General features: G+C 28.5%; 2 protein-coding genes, 1 long non-coding RNA gene and 1 pseudogene across 14 annotated transcripts in view; 2 read left to right on the forward strand and 2 right to left on the reverse strand.

Annotated features, from left to right (window-relative positions):
• Nucleotides 1–1,989, forward strand: part of LOC149888546 (putative carbonic anhydrase 3) — a 17,694-nt gene extending 15,705 nt beyond the window's left edge. For 6 of the 9 annotated variants that reach the window (XM_090089428.1, XM_090089435.1, XM_090089430.1 and 3 more), the window contains 4 exons: nucleotides 150–227; nucleotides 310–370; nucleotides 460–629; nucleotides 1,813–1,989. In XM_090089428.1, coding sequence (XP_089945554.1) covers nucleotides 150–227; nucleotides 310–370; nucleotides 460–629; nucleotides 1,813–1,914 — 411 coding nt within the window. In that variant the 3' untranslated portion in view covers nucleotides 1,915–1,989. Of the gene's footprint in view, nucleotides 1–149; nucleotides 228–309; nucleotides 376–459; nucleotides 630–1,812 lie in introns of all 9 variants that reach the window. The other 3 variants (XM_090089432.1, XM_090089433.1, XM_090089429.1) reach the window with 2 other exon arrangements.
• Nucleotides 1,990–7,631: 5,642 nt separating this feature from the next.
• LOC145188976 (protein ABHD13-like) lies at nucleotides 7,632–20,391 on the forward strand. 4 transcript variants are annotated; one of them, XM_080065499.2, is made up of 5 exons: nucleotides 7,632–8,420; nucleotides 13,916–14,163; nucleotides 16,950–17,054; nucleotides 19,778–19,885; nucleotides 20,066–20,391. In XM_080065499.2, the coding sequence occupies exons 1-5, from the start codon at nucleotides 7,862–7,864 to the stop codon at nucleotides 20,153–20,155; spliced, it is 1,110 nt and encodes a 369-aa protein (XP_079921625.2). In that variant the 5' UTR covers nucleotides 7,632–7,861; the 3' UTR covers nucleotides 20,156–20,391. The 4 variants fall into 4 exon arrangements, 3 of the variants coding, with proteins under 3 accessions (XP_079921625.2, XP_089944500.1, XP_089944499.1); XR_016452792.1 differs by lacking the exons at nucleotides 16,950–17,054; nucleotides 19,778–19,885; nucleotides 20,066–20,391 and adding an exon at nucleotides 11,063–11,182 and having other exon boundaries at nucleotides 7,749–8,420; nucleotides 13,916–14,050; XM_090088374.1 differs by lacking the exons at nucleotides 13,916–14,163; nucleotides 16,950–17,054; nucleotides 19,778–19,885; nucleotides 20,066–20,391 and adding an exon at nucleotides 11,063–11,183 and having other exon boundaries at nucleotides 7,632–8,433.
• Nucleotides 20,392–21,231: 840 nt separating this feature from the next.
• Nucleotides 21,232–21,988, reverse strand: LOC149888548 (uncharacterized). The gene is made up of 3 exons (XR_016453055.1): nucleotides 21,931–21,988; nucleotides 21,668–21,747; nucleotides 21,232–21,477 (listed from the first exon to the last, which is right to left on the reverse strand). It is a non-coding gene; the product is annotated as an uncharacterized LOC149888548 (long non-coding RNA).
• A 119-nt stretch (nucleotides 21,989–22,107) lies between these two features.
• Nucleotides 22,108–23,654, reverse strand: LOC149888549 (uncharacterized; annotated as a pseudogene).
• Between the last annotated feature and the right edge of the window lie 192 nt (nucleotides 23,655–23,846).

Below are 23,846 nucleotides of genomic sequence, written 5' to 3' on the forward strand. Positions count from 1 at the left end.
ACATTGTTATTGAGAGTATGCCATATCCAGATAAAGAGAAATATTGGGTCTCAAATAATATCTTGGAGAAACTATTGAAAAATTTCTCAGTAAAAGTAAAAAATATTAAAAGGAAGACATTTTTATTAAGTTAATTTTTAAAAATTTAGGTTCATTTGGTCCATAAAAGTGTAACAAATAATACTACCTCTCTTATTATTGCAACATTCATGGAGTTAGATAACAAGGTATGTACTAAATGAAACTTTAGCTTGTTATATTTAAAGTTATGTATTAATACATTTGTAATACAATTTCATACAATTTTAGAAAAAACCCTCCTTTTTAAGTGAGATATTTGCAAGAAATGCAGGGTTGGTCAAAAATCCACGTAAGGTTATTATTTAATTTTCTCAATCATTTTTTAAGACAATTTTTTTTTTATCACCCCAACTTTTTTTTTTTTTTTTTTTTTTAAAGGAAAAAAAAAAAAAGTCTGGATAGAAGCTTTTCCACTAAGCTTTTTCCTACCTATGGACTCCCAAGCTCATTATATTAATTATCAAGGGTCACTTACCACACCTCCTTGCACAAATAATATTGATTGGATTATCTTTGTGGAACCTTTACTGCAAATCACCACAGAATTGGTAAAATAAACCACTTTCTTCATGAAAAAAGTGTTATTGTTTAACTTTCATTTCCAGCCAAAAAATAAAGTGTTATTGTTTAACTTTCATTTCCAGCCAATAAAATAATTTAAACAAATGTTTATGGTGTTATTTATGCTTTCAAGAAGTCTTTTAGCTGAAGTACTGTGCTAGCCTACTGGTGGCCCCCCTCTAAAATGGCTGCTTTGGGGTCAGGCTTCGGTAGTTTGGGTTTTTAGCAGAGCACTGCTAAAGTGGTAGAGAGCCATTTTAAAAAAAAATTAAAAGTAAATTTTAAAAAAATTAAAAATGAATTTTAGCAAATTTTATTCAAAAGTAATTATGATGATTTTAGAGGTAAATAGAATATTTTAGGATAGGTTGAAGCTATAAAGAACTGATGTGGCTGTGTAGCTTTCTGCAGCGATCACAACGTTGCAATTCCACATTTTCTCTTAAAAGATTCTCCCTACATTATTTTGTATAAAATTTATGCTTATCAAACTCAGTAACAATGCCTCTAATAGTGTCATAAAAAAACCACTTAAACAAAATTAACTAGATTTTTAGGAAACAACATCAATATTCGCTTGACGTAACTTCTTCCGCGCAACTCAATTCTAGGCTAAAGATTTTTTTTTCTCTTTTTCTTTATAACTCTATTTTTGTAAGTTGTGATTTTCAAAACATTTTAAATGGATTACTGAAATGAATTAAAATTTATAGGAAATCTTTTGTGACATTTTAACTTTTTATGCCTCTACTATTTCGAAGTAATGATTATTTGGTAGTTTTTAGTTCTCTATAAAAATTTATTAATTTAACCGCCCATTTACAAATGATGATTTCAAAATTAGAAACTAATTTCCTACATTTTCATGTATTAAATGTATGGTATTACATCTTAAGTCCGTTACGTTAAATATTGAGGTTTCTGAGATTTTTGCTTTTAAATTTTCTAGGAATTAATGAGGCATACTTTTGAAAAAAAAATTGGTGTGTTAATTCTAAATAAACGATTCCGTTTTTTATACCCCACAATAATTATGCTCTTAGGAGGGTACTCAACTAATTTAATCCGGATACTTGAAAAATGGTTTGTAAAAAGTTTAAATATACTTTAAGTTAATGAGGAATAAGAAAGAACAATTCATTAATAACATTATTTCATCTCTATTTTTAGTTAACAGATCTTTACAAAACGAGGAATTGTTGGAACCAACCGTTAGCTGGAAACACTAGACCTCTGCAAGCTGAAAACAATAGAAAAATTTATTTTCTTTAAAGTTATTTTTAAATCTGAGTTGAAATTTTATCATTTCAAACGAGTAAAAAAAAAAAGAACTTACCTTTCTAAAAAGCTTCTTATTTAACTCCTTATAAGCCAATTGATTGGCTAGAAAAGTTAACTACTGAAATAAAATCAAGTTTTTTTCAATACGGGAACAACGTCGAACTAAGTTGTATTTACAGATCTAAGCACTATTGGGCATTCGTATTTCGATGGAATCGTATGGGATTGTTTTTTTTTTATACTTACTGTAGCGCTTTGGGCATATTGGAAAGAGTCTAGTTTAGACAAATACAATGTAGGCAGCCCAAAAAAAGATTCGTTCTAAATCAAGGTTAAAGTGAAAACGGAAAGGTCTGTTATTACTGTTAAAAAATTGAAATAACACAAGTAGTATGATAAATAACACTGTCGAACAGTGATTATGTTTAGGAACCAAAATTAGTTATTTTTTATGTATTCCAATCTGCTGAATTCGAAAATGACAAGGGTTGAATTAAGTGATCGCGAAATGAAAAATCCGGAAAAATATCTAGTCTTCAAAACTTTAGTTTATGCAAAAACCGTGTGCTTTGTTTACAAGGGGCGAATCAACTTAAATTTGTTAGCAAAAAAATTATAAAATATAAAATAATAAACTTAAACTTCAAAAGTAATAACGCTCTACTAACTAACTGCAGTATAAAAGTAATAAAACTATAATAGTGTTATTACTTTTATAACGCACTTATAACTTTTATAATTCAATCTTAGTTGAAACAACATAAGTAATCCCAAATTTTAATTGAAGTAGAAAAGCATCTTTTTATTGGTTGATTTTTATTTTGTTAATGTTTAAAACTTGAGATACTAGTTATGTGTGTTTGCTAAAGTTTCAGGTCTATTCTATTCTAATTTTTTTTTTTTTTCATTTACTTGTATAAAATTTTACAAATCAGCAGCCCAAGGAAGTGTGTAAATTTAGTGGACAATTTTTGTTACATTTATGGTGAAATAACATTTTCCTTGCAGACTGCTTACCAGCATTACTTCGATATGAAGGTAGGGGTGCAGGATAAGTCATGGGCTCCACATATGTGCTGTAACTCTTGTTCGGTTACCCTACGAGAATGGTTGAAAAATAAAAAAAGATCTTTGGCTTTTGCTGTTCCTATGGTATGGAGAGAGCCTAAAAACCATACAGATGACTGTTATTTCTGCTTGACCCCACCCATTAAGGCAGGTTTGTCAATGAAGAAAATAGGAACAAATAAATATCCGAATCTTCCATCTGTCATTCGACCTATTCCACATTCAGATAGTTTACCAGTTCCTACTCCACCACAAAGTTGTGAGTTAGAAGCAGAAAATAAAGTAGCAATAGAAGAAAACAAGTCTCCCATATCAAGTGATCCTGATTTTGTGTTAACAGATGTTGCGCCACACAGATTGAGTCAAGCAGAATTAAGTGATCTTGTTCGAGATTTGTCACAGGAAAAGGCAGAACTTTTAGGGTCAAGACTAAAGCAGTGGAATCTTCTCCATCTTGATGTTAAGGTTACACATTATAGAAAACGGCAGCAGAATCTGCTTTCTTTTTTTGAGAAGAAAAATAATCTTGTTGTTTGCATTGATGTTTTTGGATTAATGCATTGTCTTAATTTGAACTATGATCCAATTGAATGGAGATTATTAATAGACTCATCTAAGCTAAGCTAGAAAGCTGTATTACTGCACAATGGAAACCATCTTCCTTCTGTTCCTATTGTTCTTGTAGTTCACATGAAAGAGACTTAAATAAACATGAAAGTTCTCCTCAACTCAATTAACTACAAAGAACACAAATGGAAAATTTGTGGTTATCTAAAAGTCATTGCTATACTTTTAGGAATGCAATTAAGGTATACTAAATACTGCTGCTTTTTGTGTATATGGGACAGTAGAGACAGAAGTTCACATTATATAAAAGAAGACTGGCCTGCAAGAAATCTCAACATAGAAGAAAAAAATGTTATTGCTGAATCACTAGTGGATCCGAAAGATGTACTTCTTCCACCATTACATATTAAGTTGGGTTTAATAAAACATTTTGTCAAAGGTATGAACAAAGAAGGACAGGCTTTTAGATATTTAAGAAAAAAATTTCCAAAAGTAAGTGATGCAAAAGTTAAAGAGGGTATTTTTGTTGGGCCACAAATACGTCATCTTATGAAGGATCCTGCATTTGATGAAGTTTTGAAGGGGCCAGAAAAGGAAACGTGGGAAGGTCTTAAGGAGTGATTTGTGGATTTTTAGGCAACAAACAAGATTATAACTACATTCAATTGGATACAGTACTTCTGCAAAAATATTATCAACTTAGATGTAACATGTCCCTCAAGATTCATTTCCTCCACTCACACCTAGACTTTTTCCCTCCCAATTGTGGAGCTGTTAGTGATGAACATGAGTTATTACTTAATAATCATGATTTCTTTGTTTAAAGCTGTTAGAATATATCTCTAATAAAAAAAAAACAAATGTACTTTAAATGTTGTTAGAATATGTAAATTATATGTCATAGTGCTCTGTTGCAAATTAACTGAAAAAAAAATTTATTGCTATTCTATATTTCAGAAACTAGAGCTAATAAAAAATTTTAGTTGTCATTTTTTTTTTCTCAGCCCAAAATTAGTATAATTTGAATAAAATGTTAAAGATACAAAAAAAGAAAAATTTTTCTTGTTGCCCAGTGTAACCAACTTAGTAACCAAGCTTGGTATAGAAAAGAAATAGATATAGAATAGTATAAAAGTAAAATAGTATAATAGTATAGCATAGAATAGAAATTCTTAGTAAAGTTTTTTTAAAATGTTACTAATTGGGAATTCCGGCTGTCAACAATCACTAGTCATAGTCTGGTGCATCTGGGAAAATTTGAAGTCATCTTTATTTTATAGTTTAAAAGTTTTATGCATTTTAGCGTAATTCAAAGCTTAAGTTTTCATTTCATTATTTGTTTTGTGAACTCAAAATTAATCAGTGAGTGCTTATCTATAAATTAAGATTTCGTATATTTTTTCATAGCTATGTAAAGATACCCAAGGCTACCCATTTTTTGAAGTTCTAAATTTTAATTTTCAGCTATAAGAAAGAAGTATGATACTGCTCCAACAAAAATTATTGAAATCAGATGTCTTCTACAGAATACTCTCAGCAAAAAAATTACACAAATTGTAAAGGTTTCTCAGTAACACCTAATAAAAATGAGGAGAAAATTGATAATAGAGAAGTGTATGGTCCAAGGAGACCACTTTCTAAAAGCTAAATAACAACAAAAGCTAACCGTATCATCCAGAGGTGTATTATGGAGAACAGAAATAAATCACAAAAACTATTGACTAAGCCTATCTACGAAACGTTGTTGTGTTAGACCAAACCTTTCGCAGGAAGCTGAAGATGGATTGGTATTTTTGAATATATTTCTATTCACACTTTCATTCATAATTTATTTAAATTTATGTCCCTATCACTAAACATTGTTCTAGACTTGCTTTTTGAAAGAGGTAACCTTTCAAGTAATGATGTACAAAACAGTCATAGTCCATCTTAGTTCAAACAAAAAGTTTCATCCTGACTGTGGAATTGTGAATTGTGGAAACAATAAAGCATCAACCATTAGTAATAATTTGCTACATCATTTGTGGATAAGGAGCAGGGCGTCTTTTCAAAGTGGTTAGATAGATGAGACAAAACCATATGTAAAGAAGTCAAGAAAGAAAAGTGTTTTAAAAGAGAAAGAAAATTGATAATTGCCATTGCCAAGCAATCTACTTGATCTCAACCCCCGTTAAAAACATTTGGGAGTTGGTAAAGCGAGAGATCGGAAAAGAAATAACTATGCAATATAGTATTAACCATTAAATATCAAAAATGATTGAACTTTATTTTTTTATCAAGCAATACTTTGTAAATGAAAGCTTCAAATTGCACCGTTGTTTTTCTTTTCGCATGAAAATTTATCCTTACTGAATATTTAAAAAAACTACCCCTGATCTAGTGTATTGGCCACTTACTGTATTACTAATAAAAAAACCTTCAGAATCTCGAGAACGATCAAAACCAACCCGGATTAGAAGAGAAAAACGATTTTTGTGCTTAATGACGATAACGTATTATCTTATCAAAGAACTCGTAAATAAACGGTAAATGAACATTACCGTTTCATTACCGAACATTATTTTTATTAGTATTATCATTACTACTACTATTATTATTATTATTATTATTATTGTTATTATAATTATTATTATTATTATTATTATTATTATTATTATTATTATTATTATTATTATTATTATTATTATTATTATTATTATTATTATTATTTATATTATTATTATTATTATTATTATTTATATTATTATTATTATTATTATTATTATTATTATTATTATTATTATTATTATTATTTATATTATTATTATTATTATTATTATTATTATTATTATTATTATTATTATTATTATTAATATTATTATTATTATCATCATAATATTAATAATAACAATAATAATAACAACAATAACAATAATAATAATAATAATAGTAATAATAATAATAATAATAATTATAATAATTATAATAATAACAATAATAATAATAATTATAATAATAATAATAGATCGTTTTATCGGAAAGAAATGGTGTTTTAATTTTTTTTTTTAATATTTTTTTTTCTTTTGTATTTAGTTTTGTTGTTTTAATCCAAATATATTTCTCTTTAAATTTTTAATACTTAAACAAAATTAACCTTTGCTAACAAACCCAAATTATTTTCGACAAGGATCGTTCAAGCATTTTATATGATGAACGAGTGCAAATCCACTGAAATCTCTTTCAACTCTGACTTGAGAAAATGCTGCACCATCACTTGAGTGACAACCTAAACTTCATTCCAATTTTTATCTTCGTCTATTCAAATCTCAGAACTTAATAATGAATTGATATAAACAGCAAATTCATTGTTATTGTCACAAATATCTTGAGAACGATCAAAATTATTGAAGAATAATCTTTTAATGCAGTGATATGTTTAATTTGCAGCTGAATATCTCCATCGATTATTTCTATTACTTGTATTTGCATTCGGTCCCATCGCAAATAAAATTCACTCATTGTATAGTTAGTACACTGGAAATCTTGCATTGCTAAAAGAAGTGGTTCAAATACACTACACGTACTTGTACCTTAAAATGTATGCGTACCTGAAAATTTTAGTAATTGAGTTTTAGTCTTTTGTATTAAATAATCAATTGGTTTATGTTATACAAGGAAATAGCCAAGTCTTAAGACAGTATAATTTAAAACAGTAAATCTATTATCTTTCAAGTATGCACTGACAACTGTTTGTTTAGTGGTTTTTTTTAAAAAAAAGAATCCATATTTTCAATTAGGACATAAAACTGACAAATATAATTAAGCAGTTTTGAAAATCTTCCAATTTCGATTACACCAAAAATGCACATTTTTTAAAATCTTTTTTTTTCATCTTTTTAAAAAATCGTCATTGAAAAGGTATGTTTATAATGTTATAAATCCTAATAACAACAATCATGTCTCAATAATTCTTTAAAACGGTCTATAATTATAGTAAAATATTTATTAAAAGTTATATAGTTTTAGAACCGGTATTAAAATTTTAACCGGACATAAAGTTATGATGCATTTTTTTTCCGGCTGTAATTTAAATCACGGAATGTCTACAAAATTAAGAAAGAGGATGATTGTTTACATGTCACATAGTATAAAAATAATGTTGCTATATGTTATATAGTTATAATACTCTTTTAAAAACAATAATAAAGTTTTAAAATATGATAAGCTTAGATGCTTACAGACTATCAAACTACTTATTTTTTGAAGTTTATTATGATATATTTTGTCTGATAATTTTATCTCGTGTAAAGAAAAATAATGCTGGATGCCTTTTACATTTTGTAGCAGAATGGAGAGTCATGTTACAAGAGAGAAAAAAATTTCTCTGAAACGCTCTGGGTTTCGCTCAATTGAAACAATAGGTCGGATAGTCATCTCTCTTATTATACGGTTTTGGAAAGTATGTAGTGTAGCTATGTTGTTTATCTTCCTCCTATATTGGTTGTATGGAGGAATAATTACAGTGTTTTTGCTAAGTGCTGCTTTTATAGGAGCATTTTATCACTATCAAGATGCTTTGCTATATTTTCCTGATCAACCAGAAAACTCAAGAATATATGTTCAATCTCCAAGATACTTGGGAGTACCTTATGAGAATTTATATATAAAAACACGGGATGGAGTGACTTTAAATGCTATATTTTTAAAGCAGAATGGTACTCGATTAAGTATAGCTCCAACAATTATTATGTTTCATGGAAATGCTGGTAATATTGGACACAGGTTTGCAAATGCTCAAGTTTTATATGCATATACTGGTAGCAATATATTTTTACTAGATTACAGAGGTTATGGCAAGAGTGATGGCATACCCAGTGAAAAAGGTATTTATTTAAGGTATAATAAATTATATACTGTCTTAAAGTACATTATTTAATTTGTTATACACTTACATTTTATAATACAATTGCAGAGTGCTGTTTTACTTTCTAAATAAAATTAGATGCATTGAAATTTCTTTTGGCATTCTATTTTTCTCTTTAGGTGTGTAGTCTTAAGTCTAGTTATTCAATTATTTTGCATTATTATTGTATGTAATTAGGTGTACAGTTAATTGATTGTATTAAAATTTCATCAAATTAGTATCTTGTTAATTTTGAACAAAAGTCCATCAATTTATGGGGCATAAGCATACATACATACATAAATACATACATACATACATACATACATACATACATACATACATACATACATACATACATACATACATACATACATACATACATACATACATACATACCTTTTTTTTTTTTTTTTGCTAGGGAAAAGCGTTTTTTTTTCAAGGTGTTCTTAAAATTTTTCTCAAAATAATTTTAATGACACAAACTCTCAACATTAAATGATACAAAAAGTTTTAATTTTGATTTCTTTAAACTGTTTACGTGAATGTTTCTGAATTTGTGAGAAAGATATCTAAGATTCTATAAATTAGGATTATGAATTAAACTAAATAAATTGAATGATGATTTTTTTGTGAATTTTTTTGTAATTGCATAAATTTTATATAATTTTTATGTAAATTTAAAAAATTTAGTCACTGCTAAAAGTTGCTTTTGATAAGATAGTTTGTTAATTTTGTATTGTTGTATAAACAATACAAAAAAATAAAATAAAATAAAAAAAGATACAATAAAGATTACACAAAAAGTATCCTAATTTTTGATAAATTGGTATTGAATTTTCTAAGAGTTATAACTTTGAGAACAACTTATCTTGGAGTTTTATGTACCTTAGCATAATTTGTTAAAATAATGATTTTTATTTTGTACTCAAATGGTTTAATCCCTTATTAAAACTTGAGTATCATGGAGTTGCTTGAATTGGATGTGCAATAGCTTTACAAATAGATTTGTTTAAGTAATTTATTACTCTCAATTGAGGATTTCCATATGACTTTTTTGTGTTTCCTGACTCTATGGTTTAACTTTATATTTAAAGAAAGGGGTCACTCTTTAAATGTAAAGTTAAACAAGAGTTTTCTTTTTGCTAATCTCATACTAACATATATTTGATAAATTTTTTAGAGTTACTATTGCCATGTTTTATTTTTATTTCCTTAATAGAATGAATGAAAATTACTGCCAATATTTTTTGTGACATTTACCATTGTGATTTTATGAGGCCTGTGTATGGGGAAGGAGTGCACAGTTGATTACTTTTTACATTTTAATTAATGGCAGATAATGATCAACTCTATACTACCAGTGTACACATTTGATCATAGTCCAATCACTGCTGCATATATGCAATTTTCAGTTTGATAAACAGTTTGAGCATTAATAAAAATTCAAAAACTGATAGAAATTATAGTATCTTTTCTTATTGGGTATTTCATCAGAAGTATCGATACCTAATTTGTGTTTGACAGGACTTTTTTCTTTTTTTTTAATGCTTTTTATTGAAGTTTTTTTTTTTTTTTTTTTAGTAATGTGCAAGTAAATCTCTGGCTTATTTTAAACCTGTCAATCAGTTAAACTTCTTGTAATTGTGTTTTTCTACCTTCTTTCATTATTTTTATTGTGTTGCATTAGCTTGGTCATGTCTTCTTAATTTTTTCATAGTTGCAGTTGGTCAGTGGCATAATTAGTTGAAAAATTCATCAAGTTATTACTGTTATATTGTTATATTATGTTATAAAAATATTCATCAAGTTATTACTGTTAATTATATCTTCTTGTACTAACAATATGACAAATTAATTAACTTTAAAACTTTTCTGGTTTAGTATTATAGTCAATTTCTATCAGTACTTTACATGAATGTTTTAATAAAATTAAGATAAATGTTTATTTTCCAATAAAAAAGTCAAATGAGCTGATAATTTTTACATTCATTATATATTTATTCAGGACTTGGAAGGCCAAAAACTGAAGGCCTAGAGACTAAATAGTTGGAGATTGGCCAGGAGGTTCAAAATATTCCATCTATGATTTTTTTTCCAGGCATTGTAAAAAAAAATTTTTTCCTTTAAAAATGTTGTGGAGATTTTATTCAAGTGTAATTAATTATACAAGAAAATGTTTTTTGTACGCTAAAATTGACTTTTTAACAAAAGGTGATTGTGTAGTAGTATAAATATATTTATAAAAACACAGAAAAAAATAAAAGTTTTAAAGCATAGTCAAGGTTTAGTTGAACAAAATTCAAAGGTATATGGAATTCTATAATATATAAAGTTAATGTAAAGAATAAAAAATCTTTATTTGATCTATATCAAATTATAGGCCTTTATGAGAACCATCCTACAGGTAATGCTTGAAATGAATAAACATATTAGCCCCACTTATCTTAGCTACGTCCTTTGAAATCTTTTATTCAGATATTCTTAAACTATGAATATTGTCACCTTTCTTATACAACTGTTATATGTTCTCTTTACCCAGAAATGTTCTATTGGTCTTTGGTTAGGTATAGCTGGTGCATAGCTCTACATGGTCACTAAGTCAATTTTTTATTGATCTAGATAATTGCACACAAATCATGCATAATGCCAGCTAACCATATCTGGCCAGAAGATAACGTAGTTTTCTTGCCTCAGTTTGTTTATGAATGGAAGTAGATGCTTCTTGACACACTCTTCAAGGTAAACATGCTTGTTTAATGCTCCAGATGTGGCATAAGGTTCAGAAACTCTGCCACCTTGCACAATCACTAACCACACTAAATATTTAGCATAGATCTTCAACTTTTTCTTTGTTTTAGCTTCAATACCAGCTTCACAATAGTATTGTAGTATTCATGAGATGAATCAACTAAACAGTATTCTCTAGATATCACTAGATAGTAATTTGTTATATTCTCTTCTTTATCTGAAAAATACTTTTGATTGCATATTCTAGTTTATGTCAAGCCTAATATTCTCCATTTCAATATCTTTTGTTTGGTACATATGAATACAACATTCAGTCTATTATATAGTTTAGATGTACCTCTAATGATGTTTTGATTGTTCATTACAGTTAGGCTTTTTTTTTATAGATTCTGTTAAAATTGTTAACATCAAACTCAACATCATCATAAAATAATCATTAACAGTATACATATATTATGTATACAGATATTATGTCATGAATATTTTGTTGATATTAGTTTTGTGTGTTATTAGAATCTGTGTGTATTAGTTACTAGAATACAAATGTGTACATTATTCACTGTTAATTTCAAGTGTATCAAAGGAATATTCTTTAAACTGTTATCTAGTATCTAGAGAATAGCAACTGAAAATTTATTTTGAAAGACTTTTTGATCAAATACTTTAAAAACTATAGCATTTTTCACTACTGCAGTTGATTCTTTGTTAGATCTATCAAAGCCTGCTTTTTTTTAATTTCCCCATGAAAAAATTATCATCAAAATCTACTACAAGCAGTTGTTAAAGTCATGGAAGTCTACAGCAAGGAAATTTAAAAACCTTATTGTAATTGTGTTTAAATGGATTAAATGTTTATACTTTTTTACTATTTGAGGTAAGAAATTCCAAAGGTTTAATCAGGAGTATAGACATGTAAAAAATATCTTTGAAATTTATTTAATGAATTCATCAGAAATTTAAACAAGTAACTAGTTTTGTTTTTCTTGTTCAAATTAGTTTGCTTGACAAAGCTGAAAGTAAATATTTATCATTATACTCAAAGAAAATATTTATTTTAAGTGAGCAGACTGATTTGAACAAGACTGAAAAATAAACAAGAAGCTTAGTTTTAAAAAAATCAATAGTTTGAGGCAAATGAAAGAAATCATTTGTTTTATTGGATTTTTAAAAGAAGAACTTTTGATCCATACTATTTTGTGGATATACAATTAACATTAGTACTGATAGGTGCACTAATCAATTAACTAGTTGCTGACCTGGTTTGAATGTAAAAAAATATTTTTTATTTTTGGCTATTTACATCATGAAGAATAGAACACTATTCTAAAGCTTGTGGATATAAATCTGGTTGATATAAACTAAAAGAAAAAAAAAGAGTATCTAATGAATATATATAGATTGATGAAGAATGACACAATGAAAAATCTGCTTTATGAAAAAAGAAAACAATTTCACAAGATTTGTAAAATCTTGACTCAGATACTATATTTATTCTTATAAAGTAAGGCCTAACTTACTCTGGACACAGGGAGGCTGGTGGTTTAAAAACAAGCATTTAAAAAATCCTAAATAAACAACAAAACTTTTTGGAATCACAAAAAAAAAAAACAAATAGTTTTAAAATGATATTCTTTCAGTTGTTAATAATTTAACTATTGATATATTACAAACATCTTAAAGAGGTTTTACTATGTTAGGTTGTGACCTGATAAAGTAGAATCCCCAGTATTTTATGCAGTTTCCAATTGATAGTTTGTGTTTTGAATGGAATAATTGGTGGAGAAGTTTAAATCATAACTCCAATGTTTTTGCAGATACAAATGGAATTCTTACAAACATTTTAATATAAAATACCAGAAGAATTGCACAGTGTTTCACTATGTATGTAAAAACAAATAATTGATTTGAATAAAACACACTCTTTGATTTAAACTTGTGTAAGTGATAACAAGTCTTTGTATAGTCAAAAAGCTGTCAAAGACATTAAATAAGCAAAATTTTCTAATAATTTCAAGAATGTCTGTTTTTATTCTTGACACTGTATGATTCAATTAACAGTTGACGAACCTTTATGCATTAGTAAAGTATTCCAGCAGTTTAATGTTGATATTGTTGATAATTACAGCATTAAAAAAGTTAAAATACTAGGATAATTTTTTCTGATAAATTTAATTCTACTGTTTTGGTTAATAAATATTCTTCTCTTACAAAGGTTTATTAGAGATAATTTGGAAACAAAAAGGCTTAAACTTTCACAAAATAATGCCTTTATGATCTTAAATTGTAGGAATTGTGCTCCTCCCCATATGATAATTCTGAACAAATTATATTTAACAATCCTAGTAAGCTCAACACAATTAAAATGAACATATAGTAGACTTAAACTGTTTGCATAGCACAATGAGTGGCAAACATCTAAATTGACTGGCATTATTAAACATCAAGTACAAGTTACTTTTTTAAAAGTTATTAATAAATTTATCTTATCTTGCAATTAAAACAGCTAGGCCCACAATAACTAACAAAACTTATCAGCTTACGACAACTTATCTTGAAATAAAAACAGTTAGGTCCACAACATCTCATATTGCCCCTTTGATCTTAATTGCTAGCTCTGTCTATGTAAACTACAAAATTATTATTAATAAAATTATTATTGTTTTATTGTTTTTATTTATTATGTTGCTTAAATAATGTTTTAGCCCTAATGTAATTTTTATATAGGATTTGAGTTAGATGCTATAGCTGCTATTGAGTATCTCCTCTCTCATTCTGATATTGATCATGATAAACTTGTATTGTATGGGTCTTCTCTTGGTGGTGCTGTAACCTTTGCTGTTGCTTCATATAAAAAATATATGAACTTACTTTTTGCAATTATTGTAGAGAATACATTTACGAGTATTCCTGATATGGCACGCCATTTATTTATGTGGCTGAACAAACTACCATCTTGGTGCTATAAAAATAAGGTATACATACCAATTAATAGGTGTATAACTTTGCTTCCGCTGTTTTTTAATAGATATTGTTAGAGGCACGTGGTGAATAGAACTTTTGGATCTAAAGTATCATTTGGCAACTTTATACAGTGTCTCAAAAAATTATCCGACCAAATAAGTTTTTCCCAAAAAAAAATGTTTACGCTCTAAATTATACTAAAAACAATGAATAGTGATACTTACTTTGTCTGTCATTTTAATTCTATTGGGAATAGTATGTTATTTAGCGTTCATATTTTTTGATTCATGCTTCAGTTGGTTTATTATTTGTCCTAAGAGAAACTTAGTATTGAATAGGCTTGTAAAAAAATTATCCGACCAAGCGATATTTAGGTAAGTTTAATTAATTTTATGTAAAATTTGTTGAAATATTTTAGCAAGTCTTTTTGTAGTAAAAAAAAAAATTATGTATAAAAAAAAGGTTTCATGTTTTTTTAAGTAAAATGGTGGGGGGTAAACGTCACTGGACTGTTTCTCAGAGAAATTTAGCTGTTAATCTAGTCAATCAGGGTAAAGCCTTTCGTCAGGTGCAGCAAGAAACTGGAATTCCTCATAATACAGTATCTGACATAATGAAGAAGTATAATTTGATTGGAACAACAGCCACAAAAGAAGGGCAGGGTCGCAAAAAAAAGACTTCTAAGAGTTTTGATAGAAACTTAATTACACAAGTCAAGAAAAATCGCTTCATTTCTGCTCGAAAACTGGCTGAGCAAGCTGAAGAGAATTATGGAATCAAATTATCCCATCAGACAATCAGAAATTGTATCCGAGACCAGGGATTTCAAGGGCGACTTGTGCGTAATAAACCATATTTGAGTAAGAAACACATGAAAAGAAGATTGGAGTTTGCTAAGAAGTTCAAAAACATGCCGTTAAGTTTTTGGAAAAAGATCCTGTGGAGCGACGAATCGAAATTCAACTTAAAGTCATCTGATGGAGCCCAAAAAGTTTGGAGAAAAACCGGAGAAGCCTACCAATTAAGCTGCGTGAGAGGAACTGTCAAGTATGGCGGCGGTAACATGATGGTATGGGGTTCAATGGATTGGAAGGGTGTCGGAAAACTCCAATTTATTGATACTTTAATGGATCAGGTGCAATACAGAAACATATTAAAGCAAAATTTGAAGTCATTTGCTCGAAAACTTCGGCTAGGATCTGATTTTACATTTCAGCAAGATAACAATCCCAAGCATAGTGCCACTAAAACCAAGGAGTGGCTTGCTGAAAATAATGTCGAGGTCTTGGAATGGCGCGCACAATCACCGGACCTTAATCCAATTGAACATTTGTGGGAAATTTTAGACCAAAAAATTGGAGATCGGTCTTTTTCCAAAAAAGATAACCTCAAAGTGGCAATTGAAGAAGCCTGGGAAAAGATTCAACCAGAAGAAACAAAACTTTAGTTGAATCAATGCCTAGACGTCTAGAAGCTGTAATCCAAGCAAAGGGAGGCCCAACAAAGTATTAAAATAATTGTTTTGTTATATAATAATTTGTTATGAAACAAATAATGTGTTTGGTCGAATATTTTTTTGACAATAAAAAAACAACCTAAGCTCCTTTATTTTAAGACTGAAAACCTTGTGATTTATATTTTACATTAAAATAAATAAAATCTTTTTAAAAACATGTTCTTTTATTTTCATTAATCTTGAGTTTACCAAAAAAGTCTAAATTTAGGAAAATACAGCACTTTTTTTTAGGAAAAATATTTAAAAAAATGTTTGGTCGAATAATTTTTTGAGACACGTTAAGTCTGTCAAAAGCACCATTTCCAAACATAAGTTATATTGTACTCGTTTCATATATTTTTAATTGCTTTAAAATGTCAATTTACGAGCTAAATTATCGTCATTTGTGAGAAGTTTTACTTTGCACGTTTAATTCAAAGAAATCTGCAGCTGAGGTTCATCGAATGCTCTTGGATACGTATGGTGAGACAGCTATTAGTGAAAGAGCGTGTTGTGAATGGTTTCAATGACATTTCGGTGGAACTGATGCGTTAGAGACAGGTACTAAAGGAAAAATGGCAGCAATATGAGGAAAGGCACGACAAAGTGATTTTACTTTATGACAGTGCTTGCCGCCGTGTGGCACAACCGGTGAAAATGCACTTGGAAACGCTGAAATAGGAAGTTCTACCACACCTGCCATACTTTTCTGACATTGCTTCATCTGATTACCACCTTTTCCGATAAATGGCTAATGGCCTGGCTAATCAGAATTTTGATTCTTACTGAAGTGAAAAATTGGATTGATGAGTGCATCCACCTTAAAGGGAAATGAGTTTTTTTGATGCAGGATTTGTTTGTTGCTGGATATATGGGAAAAAGTAGTGGCTAGTGATGGACAATACTTTGAACCATAAATGTAATATCAATTTTTGAAAATAAAGCCTTAAATTTTGAGAAAAAAATGGCAGAAGCAAAGTTACACGCCCAATATTTAAACTAATTTATAACAGCAATACCATAATAGTGTTTCAAACTTTCTGTTGAAGTTGAGTTTTTTATTTAATTATTTATATTTTTGTTACTTATTATATTTTTTTTTATTTTATAATATTTCAAGTTTTTTTCTATAATATTTAGTAGTATATAATATTTAGTAGTATATTTAAGTTTATGAACTTCAAAAGATTTACAATATGATTATAAAAAGAAATTAAATATAAATGTTATGTAAAATGATACATTTAGTTTAAAACCGCTATACATTTATATTCAATTAAGTATATTTTTTTTACATTTTAGTTTCCTTCAATAGAAAGAGTTGCTCTGATAACTACACCCACACTATTTCTTTCTGGACTCGTAGATCAACTTGTTCCGCCAAAGCAAATGGCACAACTTTATAATGTAAGTTACACAAATGCTTACTTTTTAGGTTGATCATAATACACATGTTTAAGAATATAGTTTATAGTATATTTTTTTCCCAATTAAATTTCTGGCATTTGTTCCCAAAATCAAAAATTTGTAAAATGAATGACCAAACCACATTAAATATTTGGGAATAAAAGCAGATCATTAAGATATTGGGATTGAAGTATTTATTTACTTGACGAATATATTAAATCTTAATATATAAGCTCAATTTGCTGTTAAATTTCAATAATTATAAAATAAGTTTTAATAAACTTTAAAATTTAACCAAACCTAATTAAATAGTTTTACAATGAGCATCAATATTTATCGATTGGGCTCAAAACTTTCCAGTCGGATATAATTAGCAATAACTCGAGAAATACTTAACGAATTAATTCCAAATTTTTTTTATATTGAACTTTATTGTATCATTTAAAGTTTTTTATCAGTTTGTACAGATTTCAAAGGATGCTTAGAACGTAATCGAATTTTTTTTTTGAGAGTAGGTGCCATCATGACCTGGATATTGCTTTCAGTAGGTACGTGTGTAAAAATTTCAAACCATTTATTTATTCAAGTTTTATATATGGTTCGAAAGAGCTCTGAATTTGTAATAAAATGGTGAAAAATTTATGAAAAAAGAATCATTACAAAAAAAGTTATGTTCATTTAAGTAACATTATTTTTATGAAGCATTGCTTAAGAAAAATGCAACTTTCGTATAAAACTCGCGTTCGGCTAACGGCAGCTTTGTAATAGAATCATTGTTAATTTGCGCATGATTTTGCATAGTGAAATGTGCAAAACGATTAAAAAACCTAACTAAAAAAGTTTCGAATTAAAGAAACAAAGTATTTTTAATGATTAAAACGTAGTAGTAAAATTTATAATAAAATTTTATAAAACATACATAAAAAATATCGCGTTTTTTTTTTGCAATATTTACAATAATTATATATATATATATATATATATATATATATATATATATATATATATATATATATATATATATATATATAATTATTGGAGGTGATCTTTAAATACATTAAAAGCCTCAGCGTTTTTGTCTTATTTTTATCGTTACTAATGAATTTCAATGAACTATAAATATATAAATAACAGTTCTAATAAAATACAGTATGTGGTCATGAATATTTTTTAATGAAATTTGGCAGGCACATAGAAAATAGATCTATACAGTTGACTGGAAAATTTCAAATATGTACCAACATGCCTTCAATATCAATGCAGTGCCAGAACAGGAACACAATTTTAAATAGCAATAAAAAAAACTGAAAAATTTATAACACGTAAAAAAAACCATAATTTATTCAGCATAAAACATTCTACTTTTTTAATAAAGTCTAAGCTGATATAAAGTTCTAAAAAAAAAAGACAAATAAATACATTACCACACCGACTTCGAGCACGCTGTGAAAAAAAAGGTCACAGTTTTTGTCTATAAAATCGGTGCCGTAAAAACCCAGAAATGCACGTACCTACTTACAGTGACCTTTTTCGATACTGCTATCTCTTTTTGCTTAAACACTTCGTCATCTTTCGCTGATTTGTTGCTTTTCAACAAGCTTCCTTTTACATGTGCGCAGTAACTCTCGATTACTTTCAGGACGATGTTGATTCCATTTTCATCGTACCACTCCTTTGTTTCTTGGAATATGGATTGTTGCCAAATCCGGCCTAAAGATAACTGACTTGTGTCTGTTAACAAACAGCATGGAAGACATTCGGTGATGTACATATCGTAAGACAAAGTCTTTCGAGTGTCGAATAGAGCACCCTTAAGGCCACAAAAGCAAATCGCTTGCTACACGAGGATCTTCGAAGCAAACTTTTCTGTCTGAATATAGTTAAATTTGTTGGTGACATAGACACCTTTTGACTGATAATAATGTTGATGGCTGGGCAACTGTGAGAAATCCTTTTTGCAGAACGTTTCATCGTCTTCAATAATGCATAGATTTTCTCGGTTGAAAAGTTTGACGAGTTTCCTTGCGTGGCGAATTGCTTTTAATTCTCCATCAATTGATCGTTTCGGATTTTTTGTTTTTTTTTATTGGTGTTAGCCTTCAAACACTTGATATTGAGTGCTTTTCTGACAAGGAAACGAGTGCATTCGAACTTTTTGGCGAGATCTCTTTGGGATTGGTTTGAATTTCTTGTAATTGACTGGATGATGGAACTCACTTTGTTTTTGTCAACAAAAGCTTTCTTCCTTCCACCACCTTTTTTTTTATTCGTAAGTTTGAGTGTCCTTAATATGTCTCCAATTGAAGGTTTAGCGATTTTTTTAATTTTTGAATGTGAGTAGGTTGTATTTTGAAAAAAAGTTTCCAAAACCTTTTTTCCGATTATTCAATTGTTTACTTATTTTGGGCTGATAAACTGATTGTATTAGTAAAACACCAATGCAATGAGATATATGTTTATAAAACGTCGTTATATATAATTCGTTAAGCGTTTCTCGAGTTATTGCTCATTATATCCGACCGGAAAGTTTTGAGCCCTATCAATACTACTACATTTAAATTGTATGAAGAACGAAAAATCCATCAAGTTATTAATATAAGTTTTTATAATTTTTAAAACTCTCATCATTTTATGGTAATATACTTTCGGTTTTTACATTTTATAATTTTATAGCTGTTCTGTTTGTATGAATTTAATGATTTTGTTATTGTAATTTTTACTAGTTATCTGGAGCTTGTATGAAGCGTATTGAGAGGTTTGATACTGGGTCACATAATGACACCTGGCAGTGCGATGGATACACGGATGCCATTAACAGTTTTTTAAATGAGGTTACTAAAATGTTTGAGAAATAGTAAAAAATGTGATAACTATTTTTTATTCTTAACTTTTTTTTTAATTTTCAAATATGTTATAATAAAAACATTTAACGAGTTATAATGATAACTGTATATTGAGACAGTATTCGTACTTTATCTTATCAGATGCAAGTATATCTAAATATTTCTTAGGTCTACGAGGCTCGTAAAAATGGTTTGATAGCAAACAGCCGTTATCGTCAATCAAATGAAGATGATTTAGATACAATAATTGATCTTTAGGTATATTTCATTTCGCTGAGTCATCTCCGTACCATTATCACAATATTTATTGTTTGAACAAACTCAAACAATAAATATTGCGGTGATGGAGATCATTTTAACCCTGCGATCAAATGTGAAACGAAACTTTTAAAAGCAATAAATAAATTGATTTTTAATTTGAGTTTTTATTTAATAAGATTAAAAACACAATAGAGTAATTGTATTACTTTGTAAAAATGTAAACGTGAAAGAGAGAGTTGTTTTTATTTGTTTTTGAGTAACGGAACCATCACAAGCAACTATACACAAGCAACATCGCTGTGATGGTCTGATCTTTTTTTACTTGTATCTCTGAGATCATAAAACCTTTTGTTTTAATAGTTTTATTCAAAAATAAAAGTTAGTATTATCATTACTTTAAAAAGAAATCGCTACTATTATTTTAAAAATAAGTTGGTGTTAGTAATCAAGTATATGTTTAATAACTGGTTGTTAAGTATACACTTATCCAGAGGCGTATTTAATTATTACTAATTATTGTTGGCAGGATTGCGAGAAACCCGGTACCCAGACCCTATTCTTTCCCAAAAAACCTCCAAATTAACTTATTTTTAAAAATATGATTATCATTTAACATGATTTTGAAAGTATTTACGTATAGAAAATAATCTCATTTCTAAAAACTCTACTCCACTTTTTCATCATAAGTGAAAGGCGTATGGTGACGAGTTCTCGATTGGATCTATCACGGCGATCTATACTGCAGGCCTTGCCAACGCGGAAACGGCGCACTATGCGTCGCGCTGATAGAAAAAAAGGAAACAGCCTTATAACTAGAGAACTGTTTAACATTTTGAAGTAATTTTTTAACAAAGCATCAATTATGAGAAATTGTTTGTTTTTATATATATTTATAAAAAAAGTCCGGTCTTTTTTAAAACCGGTTTCATTCCGGTTTTTTAGTTGGTTTATCCGGACTAATTCGATTTTTGATTAAAAAGATATAAAACCGATAGTTTTTTATATTTAAAACTCTAAGTCTGATATATCAGTTTATCTTTTTTAGAGGTTACAGGCATTTTTAGTCTCCACTTATATTTTCATGTTAAATAAAAAAGGAAATAACAAGTATTTTATTATAAATAAAAGTAAAATAAATACTCCAGTAGTTCCATTCCCCTCAAATGCAAAATAGAGGTTCTGATGCTAAAATAGGTTTTTAACAATATGTGGCTATGAAAATAGCCGTTTATTAAAAGTTACTTATCAACTACAGCTGCATGGTTTAATGATGCTTCCTTGATTTCTTTTCTTAATACGAACCATTACTCTTTATCTTCCTAAAATTATTTAAAAACACACATTAAAATTTTAAAAAGTTTTGTTATTGTAATAAATAGTATAGTTTAAGATATAAACTATTTATTATAGAAATTATCTATCATCAAATTCTAATTCTAATAATTATACATTCAAGAAAAAACTTTATTCACTGTATAGATACAATTGAAATATAATTAAAATTTTTACTCTAAACGTATCTCAGCAATCCTTATGTGGAGCAACATTTAATATTTACAACAAGCCTTCAAGAATTGCACTATGCATCACTAAATAGAAATAGGACTTTAGACACATCTTTGAGGAAAACAAAAATATGGCAAAATTGAGTCAATTTGAGGCCAATTGATGCAATTTTTCCTCAAACATGAAAGTTTGGGATTCTTATGTTTCAACTTTTCTAACAACTAGTATTTTCTTTTTTTTTTTTTGCAAGCATAAAAAAAACATACTGTTTGATTATGTAAAAAGATCTCAGAAATATCAGATTGGCTACCACCAGCACCTAAAATGTATCATTAATAAAATTAAACGATAACATTAAATATTTAAATTTAAAGATATACATAGCTTTCTCCAATATTTACCTTAAGAACAGTTATCAGCTTAACCTTCTTGCATTATAGCTTTTATACCTCTTGCATTTTGTTCTTCTTACAGTATAGGTACATGTCAGATGTCATAAATAAATAATGAGCTGTATCCCTAGTATTTTCAGCAAAAGAAGTTAATCGTGCATGACCTACTCGTGCAGTTTTGTTGGCTTTGTTCCTGGCTTTAATGGCACTCTCAGACAAAAAACCTATTGGATAGTTAAAATATTTAATAAAAGAAACACCATGAACTACCATTCTATGTACAGACTGTGACATTGGAATGGCTTTTAAAAACTGATCATTAGAAATGAGCCCAAACAGACGTTCAGATTTCTGCTTGAAAATTTTCACATCCGGTCTTGCGGTTGTACTATTTATATCAATGAGCAGGTCCCTAAATAGTTTGATCATAGTGGTATTCAAATTTAAAATTCTTCCAGTCACAGATGGATTATTAAAGAATTTTCGTGCAACATTGCCAGCGTTGGATGTACCACTTCCCTTCCTGACAAAAGATACCCTTATTTTTAATTGTATTTTGAATAAGTGCTGGAATTTTTTTTTGTTTTTAATAAATTCTTGGCTGTTTTTTGCTGGAACTTTTCTTCCTTGTTTTACTGCTGGAAGTTTGCAAGCAGTATTGAAAACCCACTCCATGCTGCATATCCACAAATGAAGATTGCAAATTCCAAGTTTCAATATATTCTTGTCTACATCTTTATCTTTATTCCAAATGGTTTCCAAATTAAACTCCTTAGGACTTGCTTGACATACATGACAGCACTGAGATGCTATATTTTTATTAAGCATTTTTGATACCACAGCATTAAGTGTTTTACCATCATTCATTGTGGTATAAATAGTTGACAAACTTGAATTTATAACAAAAGTATTGTCATGAAGTGTAAACTTAATATTCTCTAAAGACAAAATTTCATTTTGTAAATGTTCAAACTTCTCTTGAATAAAACTAGTAGTCTCTTTGGCAAAACAAAACATAAGATGACCGGTTGCATCTGGACTATTTGGATTACAATTTTTCCATAGTATCTTTTTTCCACTTCGAATCTCCAACAGTACAAACACTATACTATACACAGTGGAATCATCCACACCTCTCTTCATAGTTGCTGCATTCTGAAATTCAGATTGGTCACTCTGACCATCACCACCCACTTTGCAAATAACATACATTCCTCCTGTGCTAAAAATTTAATAGAATTATCTTCATCCTCCAAAAGTTACTCAAACACTCTAGAAACTGAATGTTTGATCATATTAAATAGACTACATTTTACTTCAGTTTCTGAATATTTCACCTGCTCTGGATATGTCAATTTTTTGTATTCTTTTAACTTGGTTAAACCTGGAGGAACAAGATGATTTTGTGTAACAATTTTTTTAAATTCAGCCCATGTTCTGTCTGCTAGTCTCAAATTGCAAAAAGTATGCGATGATAAATTTGGACCATATAAATTAGACCTGGGTGCAGTAGAGGGATTAGATGCAAACCTTTTTACAGCATGTTGAAGTTCTTCTAGTTCTTTTCCCTGAAGATTATCAGTTCTTTTACGTTTCATCCTACTCATAAGTGTATAGCTTTTAACTATAAGTGTGTACAACTTTTAACTATATATATATATATATATATATATATATATATATATATATATATATATATATATATATATATATATATATATTATATATATAATATATAAATGTCCATTTTTCCATTCATTAAATCCAGCATCTCCCAGTTGAGTACTGCA

This window comes from Hydra viridissima, unplaced genomic scaffold (assembly GCF_058129835.1).
Source record: "Hydra viridissima isolate aposymbiotic clone 2 unplaced genomic scaffold, HvirCarnegie_v1 scaffold_5, whole genome shotgun sequence".
Classification (NCBI taxonomy): domain Eukaryota; kingdom Metazoa; phylum Cnidaria; class Hydrozoa; order Anthoathecata; family Hydridae; genus Hydra; species Hydra viridissima.